Genomic DNA, 27,123 nt, shown 5'->3' with positions numbered 1-27,123 from the left:
ATGTCACAGTTCGAAGTTCCTGACAGAGGTCGTGCATGGCTTATTGCGTTTTCTGCCTGTTTCATCAATATGATTTTATCTGGTGTAGGAAGGGCGATAGGTATTTTGTATGTGGTCATCATCGCAGACTATGGAGTATCAAGGAAAACAGCAACTTTGCCTTTTATAATTCGAAATATAGTTAGATGTTTATCAGGTAAGTGAAAATAATTCAAATGCATTCTTAAATGTTGGAATGTTTTAAAAGAAAACCTTCCTTGAAGATGTTTGATTCATTTTATATGATTTGCAATTTAGGTTAATGACTGCATTATACGCGAAGTGAAAATTGATGTCTTAGATTATAATCAATTCATTTGAACGGGTGTGGCATTTTTACTTTATTCCCGGAATTTAAAAACTTGGCTTTCATTATTCGAATATTCGGAACCATTATGTATCATAATATGAACTATCTTTTAAATAGTTTTCTCAAATTTAAAAAATAAGTTGTACGTTCGGTCACTTCCGCAGCCCGTGCAAATTAATTTTTAGTACAAAATTTTTTCTTCGAAAGTTGATACTTCATATTATGATACATGATACATAATGGTTTCTTATATTCGAATATATCTCAAATAAGAGCCAAAGTTTGAAGTTCCGGGAATAAAGAGTTTCTTTGAATCCTCTCCACCCCCCTCCCTTTCCAAAAGGAGTACTTAAGGAGGTTCCTGATTAGATTGTGTGCGTGTTTTTACTTCCTTTTACAAAAAAAAAAAAAAAAAGAAAGTATTGTATCCGCGAAAAAATTTTCACTCAAAATTCCGCTTTATTTTCCATTTTGCTCACCCCCGAATGAATGTTGAGTTTTTTTTCAACCGACCACACCCGGATAAGTGCCTAAGAACGTATAAACACCCGAAATATCCATTTTGACAATCCCCGAGTTAACAGCCATTGTCTGTAAGAATCAGGCAGTTTAGGGCATTTGTGATTGTTGACATTTTTAATTTTCTTTATTTTTGCAAATGTCGTTCCGTATCATGAATTTAATGTTTGTGCAAAATATGAGCTTTGTCTGCCTTACCGTTTTTGGGAAATTAATTTTTTTAATTTAGGGGGCGTGGCACATTTTTGCTTGTTTTTCAAATTTGCAGATTTTAAAGTTCTTGTTGCTTTAAGCGCGACTATAATGACATGGATTTTTGAATTCTATACTATTATATGTCTTCTTAGATAATATTACAGCTGTCAAATCGGTGTCACTACGAGGGCGACGGCCACAAACTCCGTTTAAAAATGACCGAAAATGAATTTTTTTACCACATTCAATGCCAATTTTCTCAAAGCGCCTTCATGATGGCACCAACGTTTTTACATCAATTCTTACCAGGAAACATCACGAGTTCAGTAATCATGAAAAAAGTTTAAAATGGTCGCATTCGAAAGAGTATCTTTAGAAAAAAATTTGACCCAAATATTGCGTGCCCTCGTCCTTTTGTTTTTGAGATATAGGGGGTCAAAGTCTGTCGAAATCTTACGAAAATTCGCCAAATTTAAAGACTTGGCAAGAAATGGAAAATACCACGTGATTTCATCGCCTGCGTCTAGCAAGACTCACATTTCCATTTCTGGTCATCTGCAAAGCGCGTAAACGATGTTTCGAATTAACCCTTTACTTGTGTGGGTAAAATTAAAAAGTAACTATGAAGCCTGTGAAATGGAAACTAGTGAGCTTTATCCAGAGGAGCTACAACTTTATAACGAAATTGAACGTAGGATTTAACTTTGTAATCGTGATAATAATGCATTTCAGAATTTAAGTGCATTTCAAGTGTGTTTTACTTAACTAATTTAAGTTTGTACTCTTGTAATGAAATGTGTTGTAAGTAATTAATAATTATGTACGAGAATTAATATGAATAAGTAAAAAAAAACATGCTTATTAAAGCTTATATATTGAAAATAAAATGGATAGTTTTTGATGTTGAAAGAACATGATCATGGATTGTAGTATCCCAGCTCTTATTTATTTTTTCAAAAGTTATTATCATTCATGAAGTTTTATTGTCTGACCACTGCTAGCGAAAATGTTTAATTTAAAATCGAAAAAAATAATAACTAAAAAAAAAGAAAACAACGGATAGTAAATGTCAAAAATTTGCACAGCAAACTAACGATGTCGGAAATTACTTCATAACAGATTCTTATCAAAAATTTTATAGTCGACGTTCATTACAACAACCCCTGTAGTTCGAAAAAGTCTGTCACTGCAACTGAAAGTCGCTATAACGTAAATGCACATCATATTGCAGGTTATTTAGTCATTTTTAAAAATACTGAAGTCACTTTTACCAATTATGTTTCACGTTAAAAGGGAATTCAAATACGAGCAAAATAAAAATCAATACAGTTTTTTTTTTTATTTGACTTGTTAGAGGGTTTACACATAACTTGAAAACGATACACATAACGAAAAACACACTGGAAATAACTGACAGAAATCGTTTTTTTTTAATTTGAGAACATGGTTTGAAATCTTTAAAAATGTCGTTTTCTTCGTATTTAGATGCTGTTGAAGACTTAGATTTACGACTTTTCAAAAAAAAAAAAAAAAAAAGACTTTAAAGTGTGTTTACCGTTTCTCTACGGTTATCATATTTTTTTCAAAACAGTTTCATCATCGAATAAACTCTTTCAGTGGAAATATTTCACCCGCAGAAGCATAAAAGTTTTAGACATCATTTTTTTAACAGACAGTCTTAAGAATAACAAAAAATTCCATTGTTTTTACAATAAAATAAAGCAAATATTTCGGGCTGTGGCGTTTTCCCCTATACAGTTGCACGTTAATATCCCGGAACACAAGCCCCTAAAAATTTTAATGCCGCAATCTGTGCCACGAAACCCCGCGCCATGGTAGTCACCCCGAGTAAAGAATTAATGCGATATTTCTCACGAGCTTTGGTGGTGACCAAATATGGAAGTGAAATGTCTTGTCAGATGCAGATGTTGAATTCGCGCCGTACCTTCCATTTCTGAACAAAACTCGCTAAATTTGGCGACTTTACTAAAAATTTCGGCAATTTTTAAGACATCATATTTCGATAACGTGGTCACGAGGGCACGTAGTTTCAGTGTCATAAACATGTTTCCCAATGCTCTTTCGAATGCCACCAATTTGGAATTTTTTTGAATTTCCTTGATCGTGATGTTTCCTGGTTAGCTACACTTGCATACATCAAAAATATGTAATAAAATTGGTGTCACTATAAGGGCGCCAGAAGATATTGGAACTTTTATGTGATAAATTTCACAAAAATGCAAATGTTTAAAATCTAACTACTACTCTCGCACTCATAGCAGAGATCTGAAACTAATTAAGTTTGATAACCAACATGTTCGTCTAGCATATGAAATAAAAAAATCGGTGTCACTCCTATTACTTTCGGAAATATAATCATTCGAAATTAGTATGTTATGGAGTTATTTAAAAAAATACTTTTCTAATTCCAATGGCTTTTTGCACGGTTTGTTTTAAACTTTAATATAAAATTACAGTAGTGACACCTAAAATAATGTTTCTAATGCTTTTTATAAAAAAAACCTTTATAAAAAGCATTAGAAACACAGTAAATCGATATAGGTACAGATGGACGTATTGTGTAATGTGCATTACGGCTAAAATAGTCGTACTATATTTTTTCAATCATACTAATTGTTATCTGTTATTTATACTAAAAATGCAACTATTTATAACATAATGTCTCAAATAGTGATGAACATAATGTATTATATAGCGAGCATTCAGAATCTGAAACATAATTTGAGGATGACGCAGACTAAAACAAAGAAAACATAAAAAAAGTCAAATCACCCTGTTTCAGAAAGACGGTCATCTCTTATTGATGTCTGGTAATTTTGTAGCACTAAAGCTTGGGAAAACATGGTATCCCGGAGAAATAGTAGAAGTTGACCATTTGCAAGTAAAGGTCAAATGCATGGCAAGAAGGATTGGAATAAATAAATTTATTTGACTGGAAAAAAGGCGAGTATTGGTATGATAATCTAAACATATTATGCACAATAGATTCACCTGTACCTATATCAAACGAGCATTTTCTATTCAAGATAAAGACGCTCTTACTGCCCAAAGCTGTTTATGTTAAACGTTGCTTCTTTGTAATAAATTAAAAATAAATATGGTCAAAACACTATCTGGGTGTGATAACATTAAATTAACAAAATACATAAATAACCAAATAATATAATTTAAAAATAATAATAATAAATAAAAAAATGCACCACAACATACTAACTTCGAATGATTATATTTCCAAAAGTAGTAGGAGTGACACTAATTATATTAGTTTAAATGTTAGACAAACGTGTTGGTTATCAAATTAGTTTCAGATCTCTGCTATGAGGGGGCTAGTTGTATTCAGATTAGCAAATGGTCAAATTCTACTATTTCTCCGGAATACCATGTTTTCCCATGCTTTAGTGCTACAAAATTACCAAATATCAATAAGAGATGACCGTCTTTCTGAAACTGGGCGATTTGATTTTTTATGTTTTCTTTGTTTTAGTCGACGTCATCCTCAAATTATGTTTCAGATTCTGAATGCTCGCTATATAATACATTATGTTCATCACTATTTAAGACATTATGTTATAAATAGTTGCATTTTAAATGTAAATAACAGATAAAAAATTAGTATGGTTGAATAAATATAGTAAGGTTATTTTAGCCATAATGCACATTACACAATATGTCCATCTGTACCTAATATCGATTTACTGTGTTTCTAATGCTTTTTATAAAGCTTTTTTTATAAAAAGTATTAGAAACATATTTTAGGTGTCACTACTGTAATTTTTTATTAAACTTTAAAACAAACCGTGCAAAAAGCCATAGGAATTAGAAAAGTCTTTTTTTAAATAACTCCATAACATACTAATTTCGAATGATTATATTTCCGAAAGTAATAGGAGTGACACCGATTTTTTTATTTCATATGTTAGACGAACATGTTGGTTATCAAACTTAATTAGTTTCAGATCTCTGCTATGAGGGCGAGAGTAGTAGTTAGATTTTAAACATTTGCATTTTTGTGAAATTCATCGCATAAAAGTTCCAATATCTTCTGGCGCCCTTATAGTGACACCAATTTTATTACATATTTTTGGTGTATGCAAGTGTAGCTAGGAATTGATATAAAAACGTTGGTGTCATCATAAAGGCGCTTTGAGAAAATTGGCATTGAATGTAGTAAAAAAATTCATTTTAGGTCATTTTTAAACGGAGTTTGTGGCCGTCGCCCTCGTTGTGACACCGATTTGACAGCTGTAATAGTATCTAAGAAGATCATATAATAGTATAGAATTTAAAAATCCATGTCATTATAGGGGCGCTTAAAGTAACAAGAACTTTAAAATCTGCAAATTTGAAAAACACGCAAAATGTGCCACGCCCCCTAAATTAAAAAAACTAATTTCCCAAAAACGGTAAGGCAGACAAAGCTCATATTTTGCACAAACATTGCATTCATGATAAGGAACAACATTTGCAAAAATAAAGAAAATTAAAAATGTCAACAATCACAACCTGCCTGATCTTTACAGACAATGGCTCTTAATCACAACGACTTTTCTAGTGACGTCCGTATGTATGAGCGTATGTATGTCGCATAACTCAAGAACGTTATGTCCTAGAAAGTTGGAATTTGGTACGTAGACTCCTAGTGTGGTCGGGTTGTGCACCTCTCCTTTTGGTTTCATTCGGGTGTTTCTAAAGGGGTCTTTCGCCCCCTTTTGTGGGGAAATCATTGTTAATTTCGATGTATACTCAAGTGGCGTTATAATTTGGCGATATATTGCCAGTTTTTTGGTCGCCAAGTTTTGTTGCCAACTTGTTTTTATCACTGTTTTCAGGAATAAAGGTGTTTCACCTTAAGCATACCTCCAAAAAAAATTTTGCGATTTATCTCGTGTTTTGTTCTGAAAAAGAAGATTAATTGCTCAACTATAAGTCTTTACAATAGGGATCCTAAATACAGAGAGATTGGACAACTTCGGAACGGCTGCAAACTTATGTCCAAAGATGCTCACTCCCTGTAGACCGTAATGCATCTTCTGCCTCAAATTGTATCGAAAAAATTAGAAGCAATATTATGAAATGAAATGTGCAGATTATAAATGTTTGTTTTCTATCTTTATGAACACATTTTTGAGAAAAAAAATCTTATGAAATGAAATGTGCAGATTATAAATGTTTGTTTTCTGTCTTTATGAACACATTTTTGAGAAAAAAAATCTTATGAAATGAAATGTGCAGATTATAAATGTTTGTTTTCTATCTTTATGAACACATTTTTGAGAAAAAAAATCTTATGAAATGAAATGTGCAGATTATAAATGTTTGTTTTCTATCTTTATGAACACATTTTTGAGAAAAAAAATCTTTATAAGTGCTAATGACGATACTGTGGGGCCCGATTTTGACCTTCTGCACCACATGCCTGGAAAGGGACATCCTCCCCCATTCTGCTAACAGTTGCATCTCATAAAATAAAGAATTAGAAGTAAACGCATTTTGGCGGGAAAGTTTTCCCACCGCTTGTATTTGAGTAAGCGACACTTGGAATTTTCTATGACTCCCGCTTTGGGTCAAAAGGGGTTAGCTTCTTTCGGAGATTTCAAACGCTTCCCCGTCCCCAAGTCACAGCTGCAGGATATAACTTCTGAAGTTCTGACATTTTCGAGCCCATAAAATAGAGGACTTGGGAATAATAAAATTCCATTCTGACACTTTGCGACACTCCGTACTCCATAAAACATAGGGTTTTCCTGGAAGCTGGATCTCCAGATGTTTGAACTATGATCCTCAGAGAATGTGTCCCGATCAGGGAACTGCATCCCCCGGTATAAAACGGGGAGTTGGGATTTTTCGAGAGGAAAGAAGAGAAGATAGAGTTTTGAGGGCAGAAGAGCTTTCCCGAGCTCTGTGTTTCTCCGAGACGTTTTGTCCGGAGTTATGATATTAGAAACGCGCTCCCGCGAGTGCCTTTGGATTATTTAATGAGAAAGGATCAAAATCTTGGTACGTACTATACTAGCTCCCACTTCCCACTACTTAATATAATCTACTGGTTTAAATTATGGTTTTATTAACTTGGCAAGGTCTCTGACGAATGTATGATACTGCGGTCCTTTGGCGATAAATAACGGATTTGGATTTAATATTTTACATTTTTACACTGCCTTTAATTGCAAAAATAGAAAATGAAACTAAACAAAATGACATATTAAAACTTATTCGATAGACAGAGTTATGATAACTCGGTAGAGATGAGTGTTCAAAAATCTTGGCGCTACAGGCATTACAAAAACTGGGGACAAACCATTTTTTGGTAACTATTTGACCTTTGCCTGTGTTGAACATTAACTTGAATCAATAAAAAAAAAACTACATCAACATGAGCGAAGCCGCGGGTAAAAGCTAGTCTCTCCATATGTAGGATCTCTACAAGAGACAGGGGCGCCACCTAGGGGGAGGGCAAGGACGCCCTTATGGGGGGGGGGCAAGTGGGGGCTCAGGCCTCCTTTAAAATTAGACCTTCCTTGCTTTTAGTATTTTTCTCGTTGCAAAAATGAAAAAAACATTTCTTCTCTAGCCAATAATGAATAAGTTATTAAAAATATCAAATTTTAATAGGTCATCATATCAAATCGGTTTCCATGGGGAAAATATCCCGCTAAACGATGGAGAAAATATCTGAGTCTCCCCTTAAAATTTTGCAAATGGGCGCCCATAGGGAAGGGGTTGGGTCACGGCGCAGACTGCATCATTGAAATTTGTACGGGGGGGGGGTGACAGGTATTTTTCTCATTTTGGGATGGGGCTCTTGCTTTTGGGGGGGTTGCGATATTTAGGGGGTGCCCTTGCTCTCAGGGCGTGGGCACCCCTAAAACATTTACCTTTCCATAGAAGAAACAAACGATAAAATACCCACATTGTTTCGTTATTTACAGTTGTATTCAGGTACGTATTCAAACTGTGGTCAGGCTCTGATAAATTGACTTCCAACAATGAGATTTAAACCGTTCCATTTGTCAAAACGGAGTACAGATGACTTGAGTACAGATAACGGTTATTGACGCTGTGCTAATCTTAGGATTTCTCCTCTTCCTACACAAACATAAATGAGCTCGTCCAAAGTCAAGCATCAAGTTACCAGAGCTACACTATACCGAAACCACCTAACCACCAACTGGAGACTTCAATGCAAAAGCTTCGACCGAATGCTTCTGGCGGAGGTTCGCTGACGATCGTAAAATTCATCCTCGCAAAAAAAATTACATGCACAATGCAGAAAATATTTTTAATTTCAAACAAGCAGCAGCTACTGCTTTATGGTGAAGGCTAAGAACTATTTCTGCATTGGAAATGGGCTCCGTTTCTGTCTGACCACGGATTGTATGGAAAGAATAACATCCGTTTTACAGCCGGAAATGGACAAATCTATTATTTTTAGCGATGTCAACTTTGCAGAAGCAGAGTCTCATTCAAATGAGCGGAATAAGTGCATCAAATTTTTACTCCCCCCCCCATTCAGATAGATTCGTCTCATCTGGATGTTTGAAAATTCCATACAATCCGTGGTTGGACAGTACATGTGTATGTCAAATTATGGTTTTTGCAATATTGATTGTATTATCTATTTTAAATTTCTAAATTCCTGTTTACAATAATAGATAAATTCTCGAACATTTATGAGGTTATCTTTTAATGTATGTACGTTAATTCTTTATTATTTGCATTATGTTTAATGGCTTAGTTGCATGTACTTTTTCAGGACCTTTTGTTGGTGTGATGGGTCAGCGGTATGGTGCTCAAGTTGTGACATTTTCGGGCGGCGTCATCGCATCTATTGGAGCAGCCCTATGTTTCTTTGCTCCGAATATCGCCTGCCTGACTGTCTTCTGGGGAGGAATTCACGGTACATGAAAAGGGATGGCAATCTATCCTTTCCCTTATTTTTAAACACAATTGTATTATTTTCAAAACAAATTTGATGATTTCGAAGATCTTTAAGTGATTACTAGCAACAAAATAAAGATGTATTTGGGTTAGGATTTGGTAGCAGAAATTACCCAAAATGTGGTCAAAATAATTTTTCAACTTAAGATGGAGGGACGCTTAAAGATTCGAACTTAAGGGTAATTAAGAATAAATATGAACTTTAATTAAAAACTAAGGGCATGTTTGAGTTAAAATAAAGAATGGAGGTGACACCGTTCCTCTTTGTCCCCTTGGACTAAACCACTGCCTTGTTTTTTACTTTAGCAAAACAAGAAACGGTTTTATTTCTGTTCATTAAAAGAAGTTCCTTCAAGAATTAACAGTCTACTTTCCCTTATTTCAACGATTTTTTAACATCAGATTTATTTCTCTCTCAATCAGCTTTCTTTGCAAATTTATTTCAAATATATCTTTGACAGTTAAAACTGAATTCCAATAATATCTTTTTAAAAAGATTTTTTTTTTTTTTTTGCAAAATTAATATCACATTCATTCTCTGAAACTGTTAGCAAAAATAAGTCATCGGAAAAGACTAGCCGCTATTGTTAGGGCAAACCTAACCCAGCAGCTTTGTAATATACTACACATTGCTCATGCATGGGTGACTTAACATTACTCATAAGGTATTATTTCATTGTTAATATGACAATCTTTTCTATACGTATATCCTACAAACAGATGCCGCTGACTAACAAAATAATTCTCTTACAGGTCTTGGTTTCGCGATGGGGAATACCCTGTTCCAAGTGGTGGTCAATCAATATTTTGACAAGCATCGGGCCACCGCATCTGGCATTGCTCAGTCCGGAGGTTGCTTCGGCAGTTTACTCTTTCCCTTCCTGCTCGAAGAAATATTAGATACGTATGGTCTCTCTGGTGCGTTTCTCATTCTGGCTGGAGTCATCATGCACGTACTACCGTCGTCTCTGCTGCTCAAAGCTCCTCCATGGGTGGAAGATTCGGAAAGATATGCCAAACAAAGTAAGAAAATGGCAAAATATAAATTATCTACTGTTTTTATTTCCTTTTTCATAGAAACGGAAGCACTGCAATCGCGAAAAAAGTTTCACTCAAACTTCGGCCAAAATTTCTATTTTACTCATCTCCGAATGAGTAGTTGTTTCGGTCCATTCGTACGTCATTTGTTTTCATTTAGTCATTAAAGTTTTTTTATTATTATTTTTTTTAATATTTCAGTTTTTAAATATATTTAGTGTTTAATTCAAGGGGAATTGAAGACAAAAATCCTCCCCACCCCCTCCGACGATTCAGTTTATATTCCTTAATAAATATATCGTAACTGGTGTCCGATTTCTGAAGTTGGACTAGTATTCTAGATTTAATATTTCATGACACCGTTAGTTTAATTTGCTGTTATGGCAATACTAATTAACAGACTTCGTTGGGATTTTTTTATGTACTATGCTCCCCGATTATTAGAACATAGAACACACCTGGACCGATTAGAAAAATCTTTTTCTGTTTGAAACGATATACTTCTCCCAGTCGTCTAATGATCTTCAAGTCCGGATATGAGGGATACTGGAGAAATCGAGGAAACTCTTCTCAAATATCGTACTCGCGCTTTGTTGTTTGTAAATTCATAGCGTCTCTCTTAGTGAAACGATATTTGTTTTTTTTTTTTTTTTTTTGTTTGTTTAATGGATAGGAGTGACCTAACTTAGGTCCCAAACCTTTGCTTCACCATATTTGTTCTTTAGAAAAACGTTATGGGCCAAAAACAATAAACTTCATTTAATTTCAATACTAAATGATTAAATATTAAATCCGTTGTCAAAGAAAGTGCCATAAAACAAAGGTACTTTCTTTACTCAGTGTTAAAGAAAGTTCCATAAAACATTAATATTAATCAGAGTGCCCCAATAAGGGGGGTGTTTTGAGGGGTATTTTTTCTTTTTAGGGGGCTGTTGCTTTAGGGTAGTGCCCCCTAAATAACTCCCCTGCATTAATCATTAGTAGTCATATCGCAAATTTTGAATAAAGACTCCTCTGAAGCAAAAAGGATATTTATTTAATATCATTGTTCTAGTAGTATTTTGATCTTCATATATACAACATCACTAGATACCATGTTTCTAGTATGGTGTTGATCTATAACGGAGCCAAGTAAAGAGAAATGTGACTTTTTTCACGAGTTACGTGACGTATTATTGTGAAATATAAGATAGTTAAGAAAACCATTGATATTTATATGGTTCTATTTAAATTAGCTCACAAATAAATCCGTTAGAGGAACAAAGATCAGTGTTTTGTGCCAATCATATAAAATGTTATGCGCATTAAGATTTTTTCTTTTTTTTAACAAACTTCAAAAAGACGTTTTCAATTCGTCGGAATCTTTTTATTTATGTCCCCTGTAAACTCGAACACGTATAGACCAATTTGGAAAATACTTTTTTTTTTCTTGTTTGAAAAGGTATATACTTCCCAGGTGATCCCATGGCCATCAGGTCGGTATCCAAAGATGTGATCCTTGAAAAAGCAAGAAAACTCTTCAAGTTCTTTGGGCAAATAAAACGATTTCTGTTAGTAACTCGTGAATTTTTTTCGGAAAGCATACTTTGATAAATTCAAAATGATGATGAAGACAATTTTCTTTGTAAATAATTGTGCATTTGAAAAAGCCTTTCAGCACAGTCTTCGAAAAAGTCCGAGACGCTGTGCTCTATTTGTTTCTCTATTTTGCTCATCTTGGCTGTTTTCAGACTCCTGTGCTCGACGCTTTCTCATTCGAGGTGTACGTAAGGAGTGCACCACATGCTCTACCCTACGTACTTACTTTATATTTACACCACTAAAAAGCAAAAAATAAATTATTTTCAAATGAAAAAAGAACCGACTTCAAAAAACACCCTACTATTCGAAGAATTATTTTAATACCTAATTAATTATATACGATCTCTTAATTTTTAATAACCATTTGAAGTCGGGGCCTCCTATAATCTACTACCTAACGTAACTGAGTAGGTTTAGAGTTTTGTTAAATTAGTGTTTTACTCAGGATTTGGTGGGTTGTCAGTTACGTTAGGTAGTAGTTTGTAGGAGCCTCCGACTTCAAATGGTTATTAAAAATTTAGAGATCGTATATAATTAGGTATTAAAGTAATTTATCGTATAGTAATTAAAATCAGTGTTTATTAACTGGGTGTTTAGTTTAGTTGATTTTTGTACTGGAACTGCAAAATAAATTTGATTCATACGTTTGCGTAGGAAATCGTATGTAAGTATGTAAATATAGATCTTCCAACTCTTGTTGCTTACACAAATAAGACAAGTCCTTCTCTTCGACGACACTCACATTTAATTTCACACTAAATTCAAGTACAAGTACGAACACACTTAAACACAAATAGTTGACACTGAAGTATAAGTTCCCATCTGGAACCACAACATAATTTTCTACAGAGTTCCCGTCTGGAACACTTGCTTGTTTCCGCTCAAGCATCCGACTCCTCTCTCGCGTTTTCTCATTCTGGCAAAGTGTTTCTCCCACAAGAGGGCGGGCGCTTTGTACAACAGTTCTTTACACAAACCAAAAACAACACTGCAAAACGTAAAATCACAAGTATGAATAATTATTTTTTACTTTTTAGTTCCTCTTTGTTTTTTGAAGTCGATTCTTTTTTTATTTGAAAATAATATTTACATAGATTTTAAATTCTCAGCTATAGGGTTTCCATTAACCCCAAAATATTGCACTCTGGGGTAAATGAAAACGAAGAACTTTTAAGAAATAAAAGTTTTTCATTCGAGATGAAAGTTTTATGTAATGAAAATGTAAATTATGAAAATGTAAATTACATCCTGGTGTGTCTTTTACATGAATTCAGCGCATTCAATGTATGATTTTTCTTTTTCAATGATTTTAACTAAGATGTGGAGCATTCACAAGATTGCATGCGACCTACGGGCCACAGTTTGATTGTTGCTGGTGTAGAACGTCTTAAGCTTCTCAAGTGATTATTTGTTGCGGTTATCCACCTTCATCAACCAGAAAGGGGAAATGGGATGTCACCGTTTACACTCTAGTCTTCGAGTAAAAGGAAACACTGGGTAATAATGTAAAAATGATTACTTCGCTAACAAACCAACATAAAATCAAATTTTTCATACCTAGTTATCCTCAGAGAATGTAGGCTTAGGCACAATGCACAAAATGTTATCTCTCAATGGGGTCGTTTCCAAAATTTTAAAAGTATTTTTTTTTTCCTGAAAGAGCATGCTTAAAAACATAGGATCTGACCATTTTTTAAATAATTCGTTTAAGTTTGATATTTTTAAAAAATTACTTAAATCGGCGCGCTTTCATTGTTTACGCTTCTGTCGTGTGACGTCACAAATGATGAAATGCCATTTAGTGTTGCCATTCACGGAGAAAAATATTTATTTCGCATCTTTACTCACGTGTATTGGCAACGATAGGATTGATAGCTATCGTAGAGCGCAATTTTAATTCGCTTCTTGGTTATCATAGCGTGGAAACGCAGTGAAAAATGCGCCAAAGGACATCATTTGTGACGTCATAAAGACCACGCCTTGTTTTCAAAATCGGACATTTTAAAAAATTAATTAAAAACTAACTGTTGGGAAAATTAAAGTATTTTCTGGGTCCATGTTATTTTTTTTTACTCTTTCTATCAATTTCAGTGACTAAAAGTAGTACTTTTGACTGAAGGAAACAACCCCATTCATCCAGAACAAAGAGGAAGAGGTCTAAAGTTGAAACATTGAAATTCTGTCTCTTTTTACCCTGACACACCCGACTCTTGTCCTTAACTCATACAATTCTTTAGCAATTTAATTACAGCTTTGAAAAATCCTTTCCAATAAAAATGAAGTCTTTTGTTTCTCTTCTCCGCAGAATACTATTATGAACTTTCAAGCGGCATGAGAAGGGAGACGTTGTATCGAGATGAGATCCAAAACTTGAACCATTTTCGTCATGACGAGACAGCTCGAAAAAGCTCAGACGAAGAAGAATGTTTTAAAATAAAACAGGTAAGAGCATATAACGAAAAAATAACAAATAAATACCTTTGTGCTTGAAAATTAAATGAATCAATTAGTGAACGTTTTGATGCACAAAAATTGCAAATTACTGCAGACACGTATTTTGGTGTTACAAGGAACACCTTTAAAACGGTGTTCTTGTTACACCAAAACAAGTGTTTGCAGTAATTTGCAGTTTTTGTGCATCAAAACTTTGGTTAATTGATTCACGTAAGAACATGTTTAATAGGTACTTGGTTTAAAAGTAGGCAAAATAAATAAATAATTGAATTTTAAAAAAAGCTAATAATTAGCGGAAATATTTGTATTGAATCATTGGCGTTCCTAGCGGGGGGGGGGGTTCACCATGAGCGCGTATATGTGTAATTTTAGGTAATTTTAGAGAGGGGGTTAATTAAATTTATCTATTTTAATGCTTTAATTTAAAGAAAGACACTTTTACTTCCTTTTTTTTTCCAGTTTACAAAACAACAAAAACAAGTTAAATTCATAAAAACATCCTGTTTTACAATTCGATGAACCATTTTAGAGAATTCATATTTTCATCTTCTACTGAAAACAGGTGGAAATTTTATTTAATAAAATACGTTGTTATAATTTCAATAACTAAAAATAGCAATAACTAATGCAGGTAAAAACTTGCAGAAATTTTAAGTGAAGATTTTAAATTTGTAATAACGATTATTCAGACATGGCTTATGTTGAAATTTTGGAGAGGGGCTCCAAACCCTTTCTGCCCCGCTTTAATGCCACCCGTGGGTGTCGCCCGTCGGTAATTTGTGCTGTCTCCCGCCCCACATGCCAAAAAAAAAAACTTATAAACAAAGTTATGAATGCAGTTAATGTAAAATTTGCCATCGAAACATATGTAACCACCTCCTCCCCGCAATATTAGGCTTTATTTTCGTTGAAATTCAATGGTTTAAATATAAATTAAGACATATTGTTGAACATTTTCAGAGTTACTGAATTTAGATTTTTTAGAAAATCTTTCTTAAATTTTTTTTGGCTGTAACCCCCCAGATGAGAGTCTAAATGCGTAATCCGTGTTAACTTTTATTAACAAACGTTAATTTTAAATTACTATTATTTTTAATTGGTTTGGCAACAATTAAAAAGCGGATTTCGAATATTGATTAGTTTTCTCGTTTATAGTCCATTTGGGGGCTCTACCGCTTGATCGCTTCGCTTGCCACTTGCAAGGGCTCAATGTTGCATGAGGCGGGTGACAATCGATAGTTTTAATGTTTTTAACCTTGGATTTCCACCCCTTAAAATTTAAAGGTGTGAGACAGAGCGCAATGGCTTCCCCTGGATTTCCTGCATCAAACGGTACCAGTATTAACCTGGTTGACGCTAAAGTTGTGTTGTGAACATGCCTAAGTTAGGCTTAGAAAGAACAAGCGCGTGGCGTGGAGAGTCTGTTGGAGGTTCGTGGCGTCTATCGCGTGTCTATACGACACACAGTTCTTATTTATTTATTTTGTAAATTTAACTTAATAATAATGGATTCCTAATATACTTGTCTTTTATGTATATTTTCAGAATCTTCAGAAAATTGTTGTTTCTCCTCCCCTTGATGATTCTGCGATTGCTTTCAAGAAAACCACTGATGGTTCCTGTCCTGAAAATGTGCTCTCTTTGCAAAGCAAACCAAAGATTGAACAGAAACAGACAAAGCTATTGAGCATTATGGGAAGTATAATGTCTTTATGCACAAACCCACTGTACGTGCTAACTTGCTTCAGTATGGCAGTTTATGTTGTAATTTTATCACCAATCATAACGTGTATGGTTGATTACGGTATGGACAAAGGCATGCAAGAATCGCAGGGAAAGTATTTAATTACTGGCATGTCTTTCGGAGATTTGGTAGGTACGTATTTGAAGCTAAATATGTTCATATTGTGCACATTAGGTGCTTAAATTTTCGAAATAGACTGACATATTATTTTATGATCCTCAAAGTCGTAAATTATTTCACAAACTTCATCTACCCTTCAGAGACCTGAACATTAAACAAGAACTAATACTAAATTACATATTACTGTATTAATAGTATCTGACAATGACAATACCAGTGTTTTGTTAATTTCATAACAAGTGTTTACTTCCTTGTACTTAGCAAAGGAAGTGCTGTACTTGAGAAAAATGTTCACTAAATTTTGATTTTGCTCACCCCGAATAAATGTAGAGTTGGTTTTTTCGACTCGACAGCATGTGCATATGTGCCTAAGAAGTATGGCCGTCCGAAATATCCATTTTGACGATCTCTGAGTTGATATCACTAGTTTTCTCGTGACGTCTGTATGTGCGTATGTATGTACGTATCTCACATGACTCAAAAGCGATATGTTGTAGAAAGTTGAAATTTGTGGGGTCTTAGCGGGGTCAAGGTGTGCAACTCTCCTTTTGGTTGCATTCGGATGTTGGTGATATATTGCTAAGCTTTTGGTCGACAGTTTTGTCACCAACTTGGCACTATATCGCCATGTTGGCGAAAAACTTTATTTTTCGAATTTGGTTACAATTTGGGGCTATTGGAGATATTTAGAGAGTTATCTATTAAATGACGTTGATGTTGGGAAAATTAATCCCTGGTAAAACGCTTTTTTGCAGCGATAAACTAGTGTTGAAAATATTTGAAGTGTTTCCTTGCTTACTCTAAGGCACTATTAGGGGTAAAGTAACTGTATTTCGTCTGTTCCCTTTCCTGTAATGGGAGCGTACATGAGTGCATGCATCCCCCCTTTTTTTTAGTTATTAAAAAGCCTGGATTATTTAAAAGATGTAAAAAGAAGTAGTGTGGTGTCCACATCATTTTTTTTTCTTCAAAATATCACTTTTGCAACTGCTTGTTTCTGTTACCATTTTCAGTTTTGTTTTAAATTTAAACTCGTGACATATCGTGGTTATTTTTTTTTACCTCTGTTATTCTATGAATGTTTTTACGTGTATAAAATCTTCTAAAAAATAAAGTAGGTACGCATATTTATTGAATATATTCTGAGTAGGCGAGAAAAAATAGAAGTTTTAAAAAGTTAAAGCTTTATCTTTATGTTCATACATAATTATTTTTCAGTTCACTATTTTTAGTGAGTTTCCCACTAGTTAAGCGATTCGCAACCGCTGGTCCGGCGGGACACCAACGATCCGCGGAAAACTATAACAGGTTCTCTCATTTTTACCTGTCCCCCTTATTTATTACTATTGTTATTGTTATTTGAAAAATGTATATTAGAAATTCTGCTAGAATACAGTCTGAGTAAAAACTTTAAGTCCACTGCACTTTTTTGAGAAAATGGACACACCTTAATCTTAGGATCAAAAAATCGTATGAGTGATAATTATTAACCTTAAATACAAGTAAAAAGGACAAAAAAATTTAATTATAAGTGTTTCATTATCAGGAAATATTACAGATCAATATTTGAACCTGAGTAAAATCTTTAAGGCCAACATAGAAAAAAGCTTATGAGGACAAAAATTCAAATATTTATAAGCTTGTGTGTGAGCCATTTCTTCAAATTACTTCAAATATTCTTGTTTTCATGAATGAAACTAGTTTTTGACAAAATTCGGGATGTATTTTTTACCATTCATCTTCGATGGTAGATTTCAGCTCTATTGATGAAGTAAAATGTCTCTCCTTTGCATTAACTCTTCTTGTTAAGTCACCTAATAAGTTCTCTATTGGGTTAAGATCTGGAGACTTAGTTGGTCATTTGAAAGTTTCAACATTGTTTACTTGGAGCCTATTTTTTACACTGTTACTCGGATGGATAGATGCATTGTTTTGCTGATATTTTCAATTTTCTACGGCAATAAATTCAGTATTTGGTAAAAGATGACTTGGGAGGACATTTTGATATGATTGTGAGTTCATTTTACCTGAAACAAACGCAACTGAGCACACACCATTGTAAGCAAAGAACTCAAGTTCGGACAGAGCCTCCATCTGATTGGCGCGACTAGAATATTTGTTTTTCTTTTCGTAAATCATGCCAATAGTACTTCCGTCCGTTTGGTCCATTCAAACTCCACTTCTTTTCCTTAGAAAAATTATTTGTATTCATTGGTTATCCCAGGTCATGATTTCCTAGCTAAAGATGAAACGCTCTATATTGTACATTTTCAGTAAATGAGGTTTAAGCAATTTTGCAGCATTAGTAAAAGTTCCATACCTTCTAAATGAGTCCTATATCGTTTTTGACAAACATTTAAACCTATCGTCTGAATAAGTTTCCTGGTTGAGTACTTTTCTGGTATAATGTAATAATTTCCAAACTCTCCTTCCATGACGCGAGGACAAAGCTTTAAGTTTTCCCGGGTTTTCTTTTTACCCTAATTGTGTTTAAATCAAACAAAAATGTTGACTTCAGTCTTTGATCTTCCTATTTTTTCGCAATAATGCGCCTACTTATCCTTGTTGAAGAAAAAGCTTCAATCTGCCCTCTTTCTTGAACAGTTAACTTTTTACCTTACGATATCATCACAAGTAGGACAAAAACTTTGAAGAAATTAATCACAAAACTGGAAGTTGAAGGGTTTCCACAATCTTGTTAACTGAGGTGACATTTATTGCAGTATAAGTACTTGCAGTTTTTTAAAAATACTAGTGGCCTTAAAGTTTTTACTCAAGCTGAAATGCTAACTTTGAATAAACCACTGCTTTTCTGGTTATTGTATGCTTTACAAATCCTGCCTGTTGCTTTATTTCTTACCAATGAACATTAATAATTAATAATACAATAATATTAAAAGCTTTTTAATTTCATTTTCCTTTTTTCAAAGAAAATTATACTGGCCTTAAAGTTTTTACTCAGACTGTAGTTTACGTTAATGCCATAACTTTATTATCTTAAGTACGTTATTATGTCTGAAGTTTTGCACACTTAACATTTTTTTTCCAACTACACAACAATTTTTTCAATATTGTTCCGTGATTTGTTTTCCAAAGGTTAAAGGCTTTTTTTCTTATTGGTAGAAAGAAAAATCATTGCTAACCTTTAAATTTACATAACGTCGTAAATAAATGGTAGGAAAACGTTACTAATATTTATTCAAGCAGAAAAGTTGATTAAACTAAATTGCTTCGTGTCAACGCAACAACGAAAAACGCCAGTCAACTAGTTGACGGTCAACTTTTTCGAAAAAACTGACTCAACTAAGTTGCTTCGTGTGAATGCAACAACGAAAAACGCCAGTCAACTACTAGTTGACGGTCAACTTTTTCGAAAAACTGATTCAACTACCCGCCTCGTGTGTTACCCGTGCCTTACCCGTCCCTGTAACCAGTGCTGTAGTTGGACCAAAATAGTTCGGGGAACGCACCTTGGTTCTTTTGGTGAGGGGGAATCCCGAAAGGGGAAGGTGGTTTCTTAATACAAATTTACATTACATTTGTATTATTTGTGTATTAATAAAACAAATATTTCGGGCTGCCCCAAACTACAGCCCTGTCTACAACCCCAAAAAGAGATAACGATATCATGGTCATGGCTGAACTAATGAAGGCATTATACCATGCATGCATGAGTTTTTATTTAAAAATTCGATATTTCAGAGCGGAAAGTTTCAAAATATCGGTGACTTGATCGGTGATGAGTCAGTATCATTGATGACGTAGTCCCCCCCCCCCTCTAAGCAAAACCAATTTTAATTCTAATAACAGAGAACAATAACATTCAAACAAAAATAATAGAACTAGCGAAGCTATAGTCTTTGATTCAAATACTGATGAATATGATCAATAAATATGCGTACCTTCTTTATTTTTTAGAAGGCAATGCGTTCCTTGTTCCTCGTACGGATGAAAAAGGAAATCAATCTTTCTCTCTATAATGGGTTGTTTTATTCAGTCAAAAGTACTACTTTTAGTGACTGAAATTGATAGAATAAGCAAACATGGAGCGAGAAAATCCTTCATTTTCTCAACGCTTAATTTTCAGTTAATTTTTTTAAATGTCCGATTTTGAAAATAAGGCGGGGTCTTTATGACTTCCCAAATGGCGTACTTTGGCGCATCTCCACTGGTGCGCTGAATGCTTACGATTGCTGTCTACCGCATTTCTAGGTTATGATAACTCAGGAGCGAATTAAACATTGCTTTCTACGCTTTGCTGTCAACCATATCGTTGCCAGTACATGTGAGTAAAGATGCGAATTAAATGGTACGCTCTGGGCTAATGGCATCAGTAAATGGCAGCTCATCATTTATGATGTCATGTGCAGAAGCGTAAACAATGAAATTGCACCGTTTCAATAATTGTTAAAAACTATTAAACTTTGTCAAATTAATTTAAAAATGATTAAATCCTATGTTCTTAAGCATGCTCTTTCAGACAAAAAAAAAAAAAAAAAACTTTTAAACGTTCGGAAACAATCCCATTGTAACTGAAAGGAATGTTTTAAAAATAAACTAATTGCATATCCTAACTTAACAGCAAAGAATTGAAAAGTGACCGTGGAGTAAAAAAAGGTATTTGCCTTGAAATTCTTGAATATAATTACAGTGAAGCAACGTTTATCTTTTATACGTTTTTATCAATTACACCGTTTTTAATTTGGTCACTACAGAGTTTAATACATATTAACGCATACCTATTATACGTTTTTTTCATTTATACGCTTTTTTCATACAGTCCCTTCAGAAACGTATAAACGGTGCTTCACATTTCAATATCCATAAAAAAGCGCAAAACTCTACTTTTAGAAAGAATATTTCTTATGTATTAGAAACATACTTAATGTGCTAATAACGACTCTAATCTGCTGTAGGACGACTTTGTTTTGGTTGGATCACTGACAAAGGCCTCATGAGCAAACCTGCATTCATGACATGGACTCTCATGCTACAAGGAGTCGTCATTGTTTTATTTCCATTCTCAAGTGCTTTTTATACATACTTGACGCTGTTAACCCTGTATGGAGCCATTTCTGGCAGCTATGTGATACTCTTTCCTGTCCTGGTGCACAAATTTGTGGATGAAGAGCTGCAATCTGTAGCCATTGGATGCCTGGGGTTCGTCCCCGGCATACTGTCTCTTGGCATTCCTTCTTTGATCGGTACGTCATTATTTTTATTTGACTGTTGTTCATCAGCCCACTCGATTAACTCTACTTTCAAAATTTTTAATAGGTCTGCTCTGATATACAGCGTGTCCCAGTTTAACCTAAAAGGCCTCTACTTTCGCAACCACTAATCCTAGTTGCATACTTCCAACTGCAAAAATGTTCAAAATACGATGCAAAGTAAAGAAATTAAAAGTTTGAAGTGAAAAAAAAAAAAATACTGAAAAAAAAAAGGAAATCTTACTAACTTTTTATGCAGCCCTCAAGTCTCCTACTTTGCTTTTAGAGAAATAATCTTCATTAAAAAAAATATAAACACAAAAAAATTTAAACCTTTGTGACCAAAACTCAAGGATATATTAGAGTTCAAAATTTGTAGGAACTGTGCTAAAGATGAGATTGGAACCTACCGCCTTTTCAAAGGAATGGCATGTTTTCGAAATAAAAAGACAAAACATTCATTTTTTTCATAAAAAAGTGACCAAACAAAGTGAAGATAAATAGAAAGTAAATAAATAAGGCAAAACGAGTAATATAGTGACTAGGAAAGCGAAGTCCGTTTAGTGCTCCCGTAAAATTGTTACTAAATTTATGACGCAATCGGATACAGTAGATCACTTATTCTTCTCAAGCAAACTCTTGCCTGCTACTTCATTCCACCTTTTATGAAAACCCAAACGATCCGTAATGGGGTTGTTTCCTTCAGTCAAAAGTACTACTTTTAGTCATTGAAATGGATAGAATGAGTTAAAAAAAATAACATGAACTCAGAAAATACTTTCATTTTCCCAACAGTTATTTTTTAATTAAGTTTTTAAAATGTCCGATTTTGAAAACAAGGCGTGGTCTTTGTTTATGACGTCACAAATGATGCATTTTGGCGCATCTTTCTACTGCGTATCCACGTTATTATAATCAAGAAGCGAATTAAGCGAAGCGTAGAGCGCAATTGCGCTCTACGCTTGCTATCATCCATATCGTTTCCAATACACGTGAGTAAAGATGCGAATGAAATATTTTGCTCTTCTAAATGGCAACAGTGAATGGCATTTCATCATTTGTGATGTCACACGACAGAAACGTAAACGATAAAAGCGCACCGATTTAAGTAATTTTTTAAAAATATTAAACTTGAACAAATTATTTTAAAAATGGTCAGATCCTTTATTTTTAGGCATGCTCTTTCAGAAAAAAATAATTTTAAAATTTTGGAAACGACCCCATTCATTCGCCGAGACGAGATTTAGTTACTGATTGCTAAGTATACGAGCGAAGATGAATCGGGAAAATCTATTTTCATTAAAGTTGAATTTCAAACGGAATCTACGTAATTGTGTTATTTTGTGCGATTTCCATCGAAGCATGATTATTGTTTGTTTACTCGCACTCTCTAGCCAACTTGTCTGCCTTTAGCAATTAACGGACGGGTCCAGTAAATTTACCTTTTTTGCGTTTAGAATTCCTAGGACGTGTCATGTAAATTTACGTTTTCCATCTAGAATTCTCATGACGTGTCACATGAAGTTACCCGTTCCCATTTAAAAGTCACAGGACGTGTCAGGTAAATTTACTATTTTCCAATTAGAGGTCCTAGGACGTGCTACGTAAACTTATGTTTTTAAATTTAGAATTCCTTGGACGGATCACGTAAATTTACGTTTTTTCATTTAGAATAAATAGGACGTGCTGCTTAAATTTACTTTTTCCTATTTAGAATTTCTACGGTACTGGTTTTTACGGTTTTCCATCTAGAATTCCTGGGAAGTGTCTCAAAAATTCTTATTTTCTCCATTTGGAATATCTAGACGTATCGCGTAAATTTACGTTTTTCCATTTAAAATTCCTAGGACGTGTAAAGTAGTTTACGTTTTCACTTTAACTTTTAGTACCCTGCCTTCGTTTTTAGCCTACTATCCCAGTAAAAGTCAGAGAAAGAAGAAAAAAGCATGAAAGAAGGCTTAATGCATCTTAAAAATATCACGAAAAACAAAAAAAAAGTCAAAAATAAATAAAATAGTTAGATAAATATTGAAAAATTAAAAATTGGAAAGTAGGGTATTGAGATGGGGAAAAATGTCTGTCGGTCTGTCTGTCTGTCCCCCCTAATAACTTTTGAATGAATAGTCCGATCCGAACAAACTTTTTTTTGTTCGAAAGATCTCGGCAAGGACACCTCATTCCCATATTTCTCTTTTTGATTTGAACTATTTTTTGTTCAATTTTGAACAGTTCAAAAAAACTTAACATTAGCGCCTACGGGGAAATTCAAGGCAATTCCGAACTGTGAGGCGAATTTTCTTCAAACAAACTTTGTAGCAAAAGCTTTTGATGAAACAGTTGTATATAAGATATCTTTTTGATTTGAACATTTTTCCGTTCAATTTTGAACAGTTCAAATCCCTTAACATTAGCGCCTACGGGGAAACTGAAAGACAATGTAGATTCCGTACTTGAAAGCGGATTTACTTCAAACAAATTTTGTTGGAAATAGCTATTGACGCCAAATTCCAGACTTCGACTCAGAGAATTTAGGGGTACTTGACGTCGACTCTGACTCCTGTGACCGAAAATTAATCGGACTCCGACTCCCCGACTTTGACTCGGACTTCGTAGCTTTGGCAAAAATTTATACACGGAGGACAAATGCCTGACTCCGATTCTTGGATATTCGACTCCGACTCCTTTATCCCAAAATGAGATTGACTCCGACTCCGCAGCTATGGTTTTAACTGTGAAATAATTATTGTTAATGTGACTTGTTTTTATTTTTACGCTGAAGTTTTAATTTAGGTATTCAGTTTTCGGCGAATAAACTCGAAGTCATTTATGTTTCTACATACAGATATGCGCAGACGATTTTTGTTTTCAATGAAAATTATTTTTTAAGTTGACATTTTATTGTTTTTAATTATTTTGGTAAGTGCTTTAATTCATTTAAAAAATTATTTTTGGCGACAGGGGAAAAAGAAACGATTTTTTTTTTTTTTTTTGATATGACGTGTTTATTTTAATAAGCTTATTAATTTTAATTATTATTTTTTCGTTTTGAAAGCTGTTAAAGATTTCTTTTAATGTAAAAAAGTGCATTAGCTGCTTTGTTAAAAAAGTGCTGCTATTTTATTTATTTATTTATTTATTTTTTTGATTTATTTATTTATTTTTTTTTACGCATCAAATCTTTTTAGATGAGTGAGGATCATTTTATTCCTAGAAATCAGCTTAAAATATTTAAAAAAATATGTTTGAAAAAAATTTCGATTTTAGTTATTTTTGAGAATACTGATCAGGTACTAGAAAGTAGTATGGGTATACGGGAAAGTAGGCTCGTTTAGTTCTAGACAGAACTTCTTGTTCAAACTTCACTTCACAACATTTTACGCAATTTTTTGGACAAAATTGAGCAAATTTATTGATTTATGTAACATTAAGTTGTTCAGAATTGTATTTGCTTTATCTTCTGATTTGATTTCACATCATTATAAGCATTTATTTGTTCCTTATTTTTAATCATGTGTTTTATGTACGTATTTATTTATTTTTTAATTTCAAGCATTTATTTTCAATCTTTGCGAAAAGTTTCTTAATTATTTTTTTTCTCTTTTCGCAGGTTACTTTAGGGATTACATTGGATCTTATGATGGTTTATTTTATCTGACAGGTGCACTCTCCATCAGTTTTGGAGCTATGTGGTTCTTAGAACCTCAAATAAACAAGATAGGTCCAAGCAAGGACTGAGGTTTTCGTCACAACCCCTAAGTGAACTATGAAAAACTTTTTCTCCAAAATTTAACATTTGACAGTTCGATACTGAAAAATGGGTGGAAAATACTCCCCCATAACACAACATATATGAGTTCCTATTTTCTGCTTTTATTCAAAGCTCACCTTCAGAGAAGCTGCTTATCCTCCAATGGTGTAATAGCTACTTCGGAAACGTGTACTCGGCATCTCTACCAGTAGAAAAATCATTGCACAATACTTCCCTTTTTGCGGTGTTTTATGATTTCGGTGTCATATATTCTGTGTAAGTCATTAAGTACATTTGTTTCAGAATCATGACCTTGCTCTCATTATTTTTGCTGTTTTATTTTATCATTTAAACTTTGCACAATTTTTCAGAAATCTACTGAGACTATAAGGTTATTTTTTGAAAATATTATATTCTCGTAAAATTATAGCACCAGTACACACACGTGTATAAATATGTTTATAAGAGAATGTTTTGAACGTACTAAGAACGAAAAAACATTTCACTCGATAAAATAAATTTTTCAACACATAATTTTTTTTCTGAAATATTACTACACATAAAGTAAAACAAAAAAATATTCAAAATTAATAATATTTATAGTGCTAATTTTATATTTCAATAGAGAACGTTGGAACGCATTTTCTTTGAATCTAATTAACAAAGAATTAAGTTCTTACTTTAATTATGAATATTAGGAAAATTAGGAGCAATAATTGGAAAATTTAATTTTTTGTTCAACTTCTTTCTTCCTCTTGTAATTTGAAAAAAATTATTTGTTCATTAATAAAAAAAATGTGTGTTTTTTTTTTTAAATATTGAATTTGTTGCTTGTTAATGATATATGCACTTTGTTGTTTTGGCATTAAAAAATCTATTTGGGTTTTCTTGTATGATATTCATTAATAAATGTTTTTAATAAGATACATGATGCCTATGGCATGCGATACGAATGCTTACTTAGCACTTTCTTTGTTATTCGAATTACTGTATAAAAATATCGTTTGGGGAAAAGTCGAAGTAGGGGAACAAACGTTTTGAGCAAAAGTTTTTAGCAAAACATTGTATAACTAAAATGCGTTTTGTTGATCATATAAAAAGCATGAGTTCCAAAACTAACCAAATCGAACAAAGTTTGGCATTAGTTATGATCATCGCGATGCATGATTTTTTTTTTTTTTTTTTTTAACAGGGTAGCAAATTTGAATATTTTTTTATGGAATGAGATCTGATCGGTAACTCTAGATATAGAATGGTAGTAGCATATCTCAATAATCGCCTGTCAAATAACTTATCTGGAAAGTAAGGAGAAAAAATTAAGGACATTTTTAAAAATATTACTTTAAATATGGGAGATTTATTTAAAATCTACTTATTAGGTATAGTTAGTTATTAGCTGGAATTTTAAAATGTTGCTTAAAATAAGAGGTTTATTTTTCTAATCACAAACTATAGACTTCATAGTTAGTTTCTGTAGACTTAATCAGTAATTTTGCATGGTAGAGTCTACAAGCAATTAGCATATACAGTGAAACCCCCCATTTTACGTCCCCCGAATCTACGTCTGTCCCGCATTTCACTTTTTTCATCAGGTCCCAGTTCTTCTGTATACTATTAATGTTAATTTAACCCGGATGAAACGTTTGTTTTTTGTGAATCCCCCACATTTTACGTTTTCTCTTTAAAGGAAAAGTAAGAAAAAAAAATTAAAAAATGATCTAAAATAAAAAAACAATAAAAGTTCTAAAAAGCGTAATATGTGTTTCTTTTTGTGTTTTTTAACGTTAACCCACGCTGTTTAAAGTTTTAAATTTATAAAAACTACTGTCCCATCCGGTTATATTACGGAATCCACTATTATGAACTATTTTCACCTTAAACGCCCGGATTCGCAACTAAATGTGTCAAAATGATCCAAAATGGTATGTATAATGTTCTTTTCGTAAAATATAGATATTATACATTAAATACATCGCCAACTCAGTCATTCCAATCAAGGATTGCAGTTTCTGTAACTTACTGAAACTATAGATATTATACTTTTAAAACAGTCATTTTTACTACCTTTAGTTTTTTCTATTTGCTTTCTATGCATTTCCCGTATTTTAAGTTTCTTTTACCCCAGTCCCTTGAGAATCGTAATTTGGAGTTTGCGCATTTTAAAAATATTAGAAATCAACTTGAAATGACATGACTAAAACATCTA

General features: G+C 33.4%; 1 protein-coding gene across 1 annotated transcript; it reads left to right on the top strand.

The window, feature by feature from the left end:
• On the top strand, positions 1-25,658 carry LOC129226073 (monocarboxylate transporter 12-like). Its single transcript, XM_054860660.1, has 7 exons — positions 1-196; positions 8,838-8,981; positions 9,776-10,045; positions 13,947-14,083; positions 15,641-15,971; positions 20,876-21,163; positions 24,777-25,658. The coding sequence occupies exons 1-7, from the start codon at positions 1-3 to the stop codon at positions 24,902-24,904; spliced, it is 1,494 nt and encodes a 497-aa protein (XP_054716635.1). The 3' UTR covers positions 24,905-25,658.
• The last annotated feature ends 1,465 nt before the right edge of the window (positions 25,659-27,123 follow it).

This window comes from Uloborus diversus, chromosome 7, assembly GCF_026930045.1.
Source record: "Uloborus diversus isolate 005 chromosome 7, Udiv.v.3.1, whole genome shotgun sequence".
Taxonomy (NCBI): Eukaryota; Metazoa; Arthropoda; class Arachnida; order Araneae; family Uloboridae; genus Uloborus; species Uloborus diversus.
This window is presented reverse-complemented; position numbering and strand designations above follow the sequence as displayed.

Excerpts from the sequence above, each read along its gene's own strand:
- LOC129226073 (XM_054860660.1), top strand. The coding sequence starts at position 1 with ATGTCACAGTTCGAAGTTCCTGACAGAGGTCGTGCATGGCTTATTGCG. Across the intron at positions 10,046-13,946 it reads GGAAAGATATGCCAAACAAA|AATACTATTATGAACTTTCA; the intron begins GTAAGAAAATGG and ends TCTTCTCCGCAG. Across the intron at positions 14,084-15,640 it reads AATGTTTTAAAATAAAACAG|AATCTTCAGAAAATTGTTGT; the intron begins GTAAGAGCATAT and ends GTATATTTTCAG.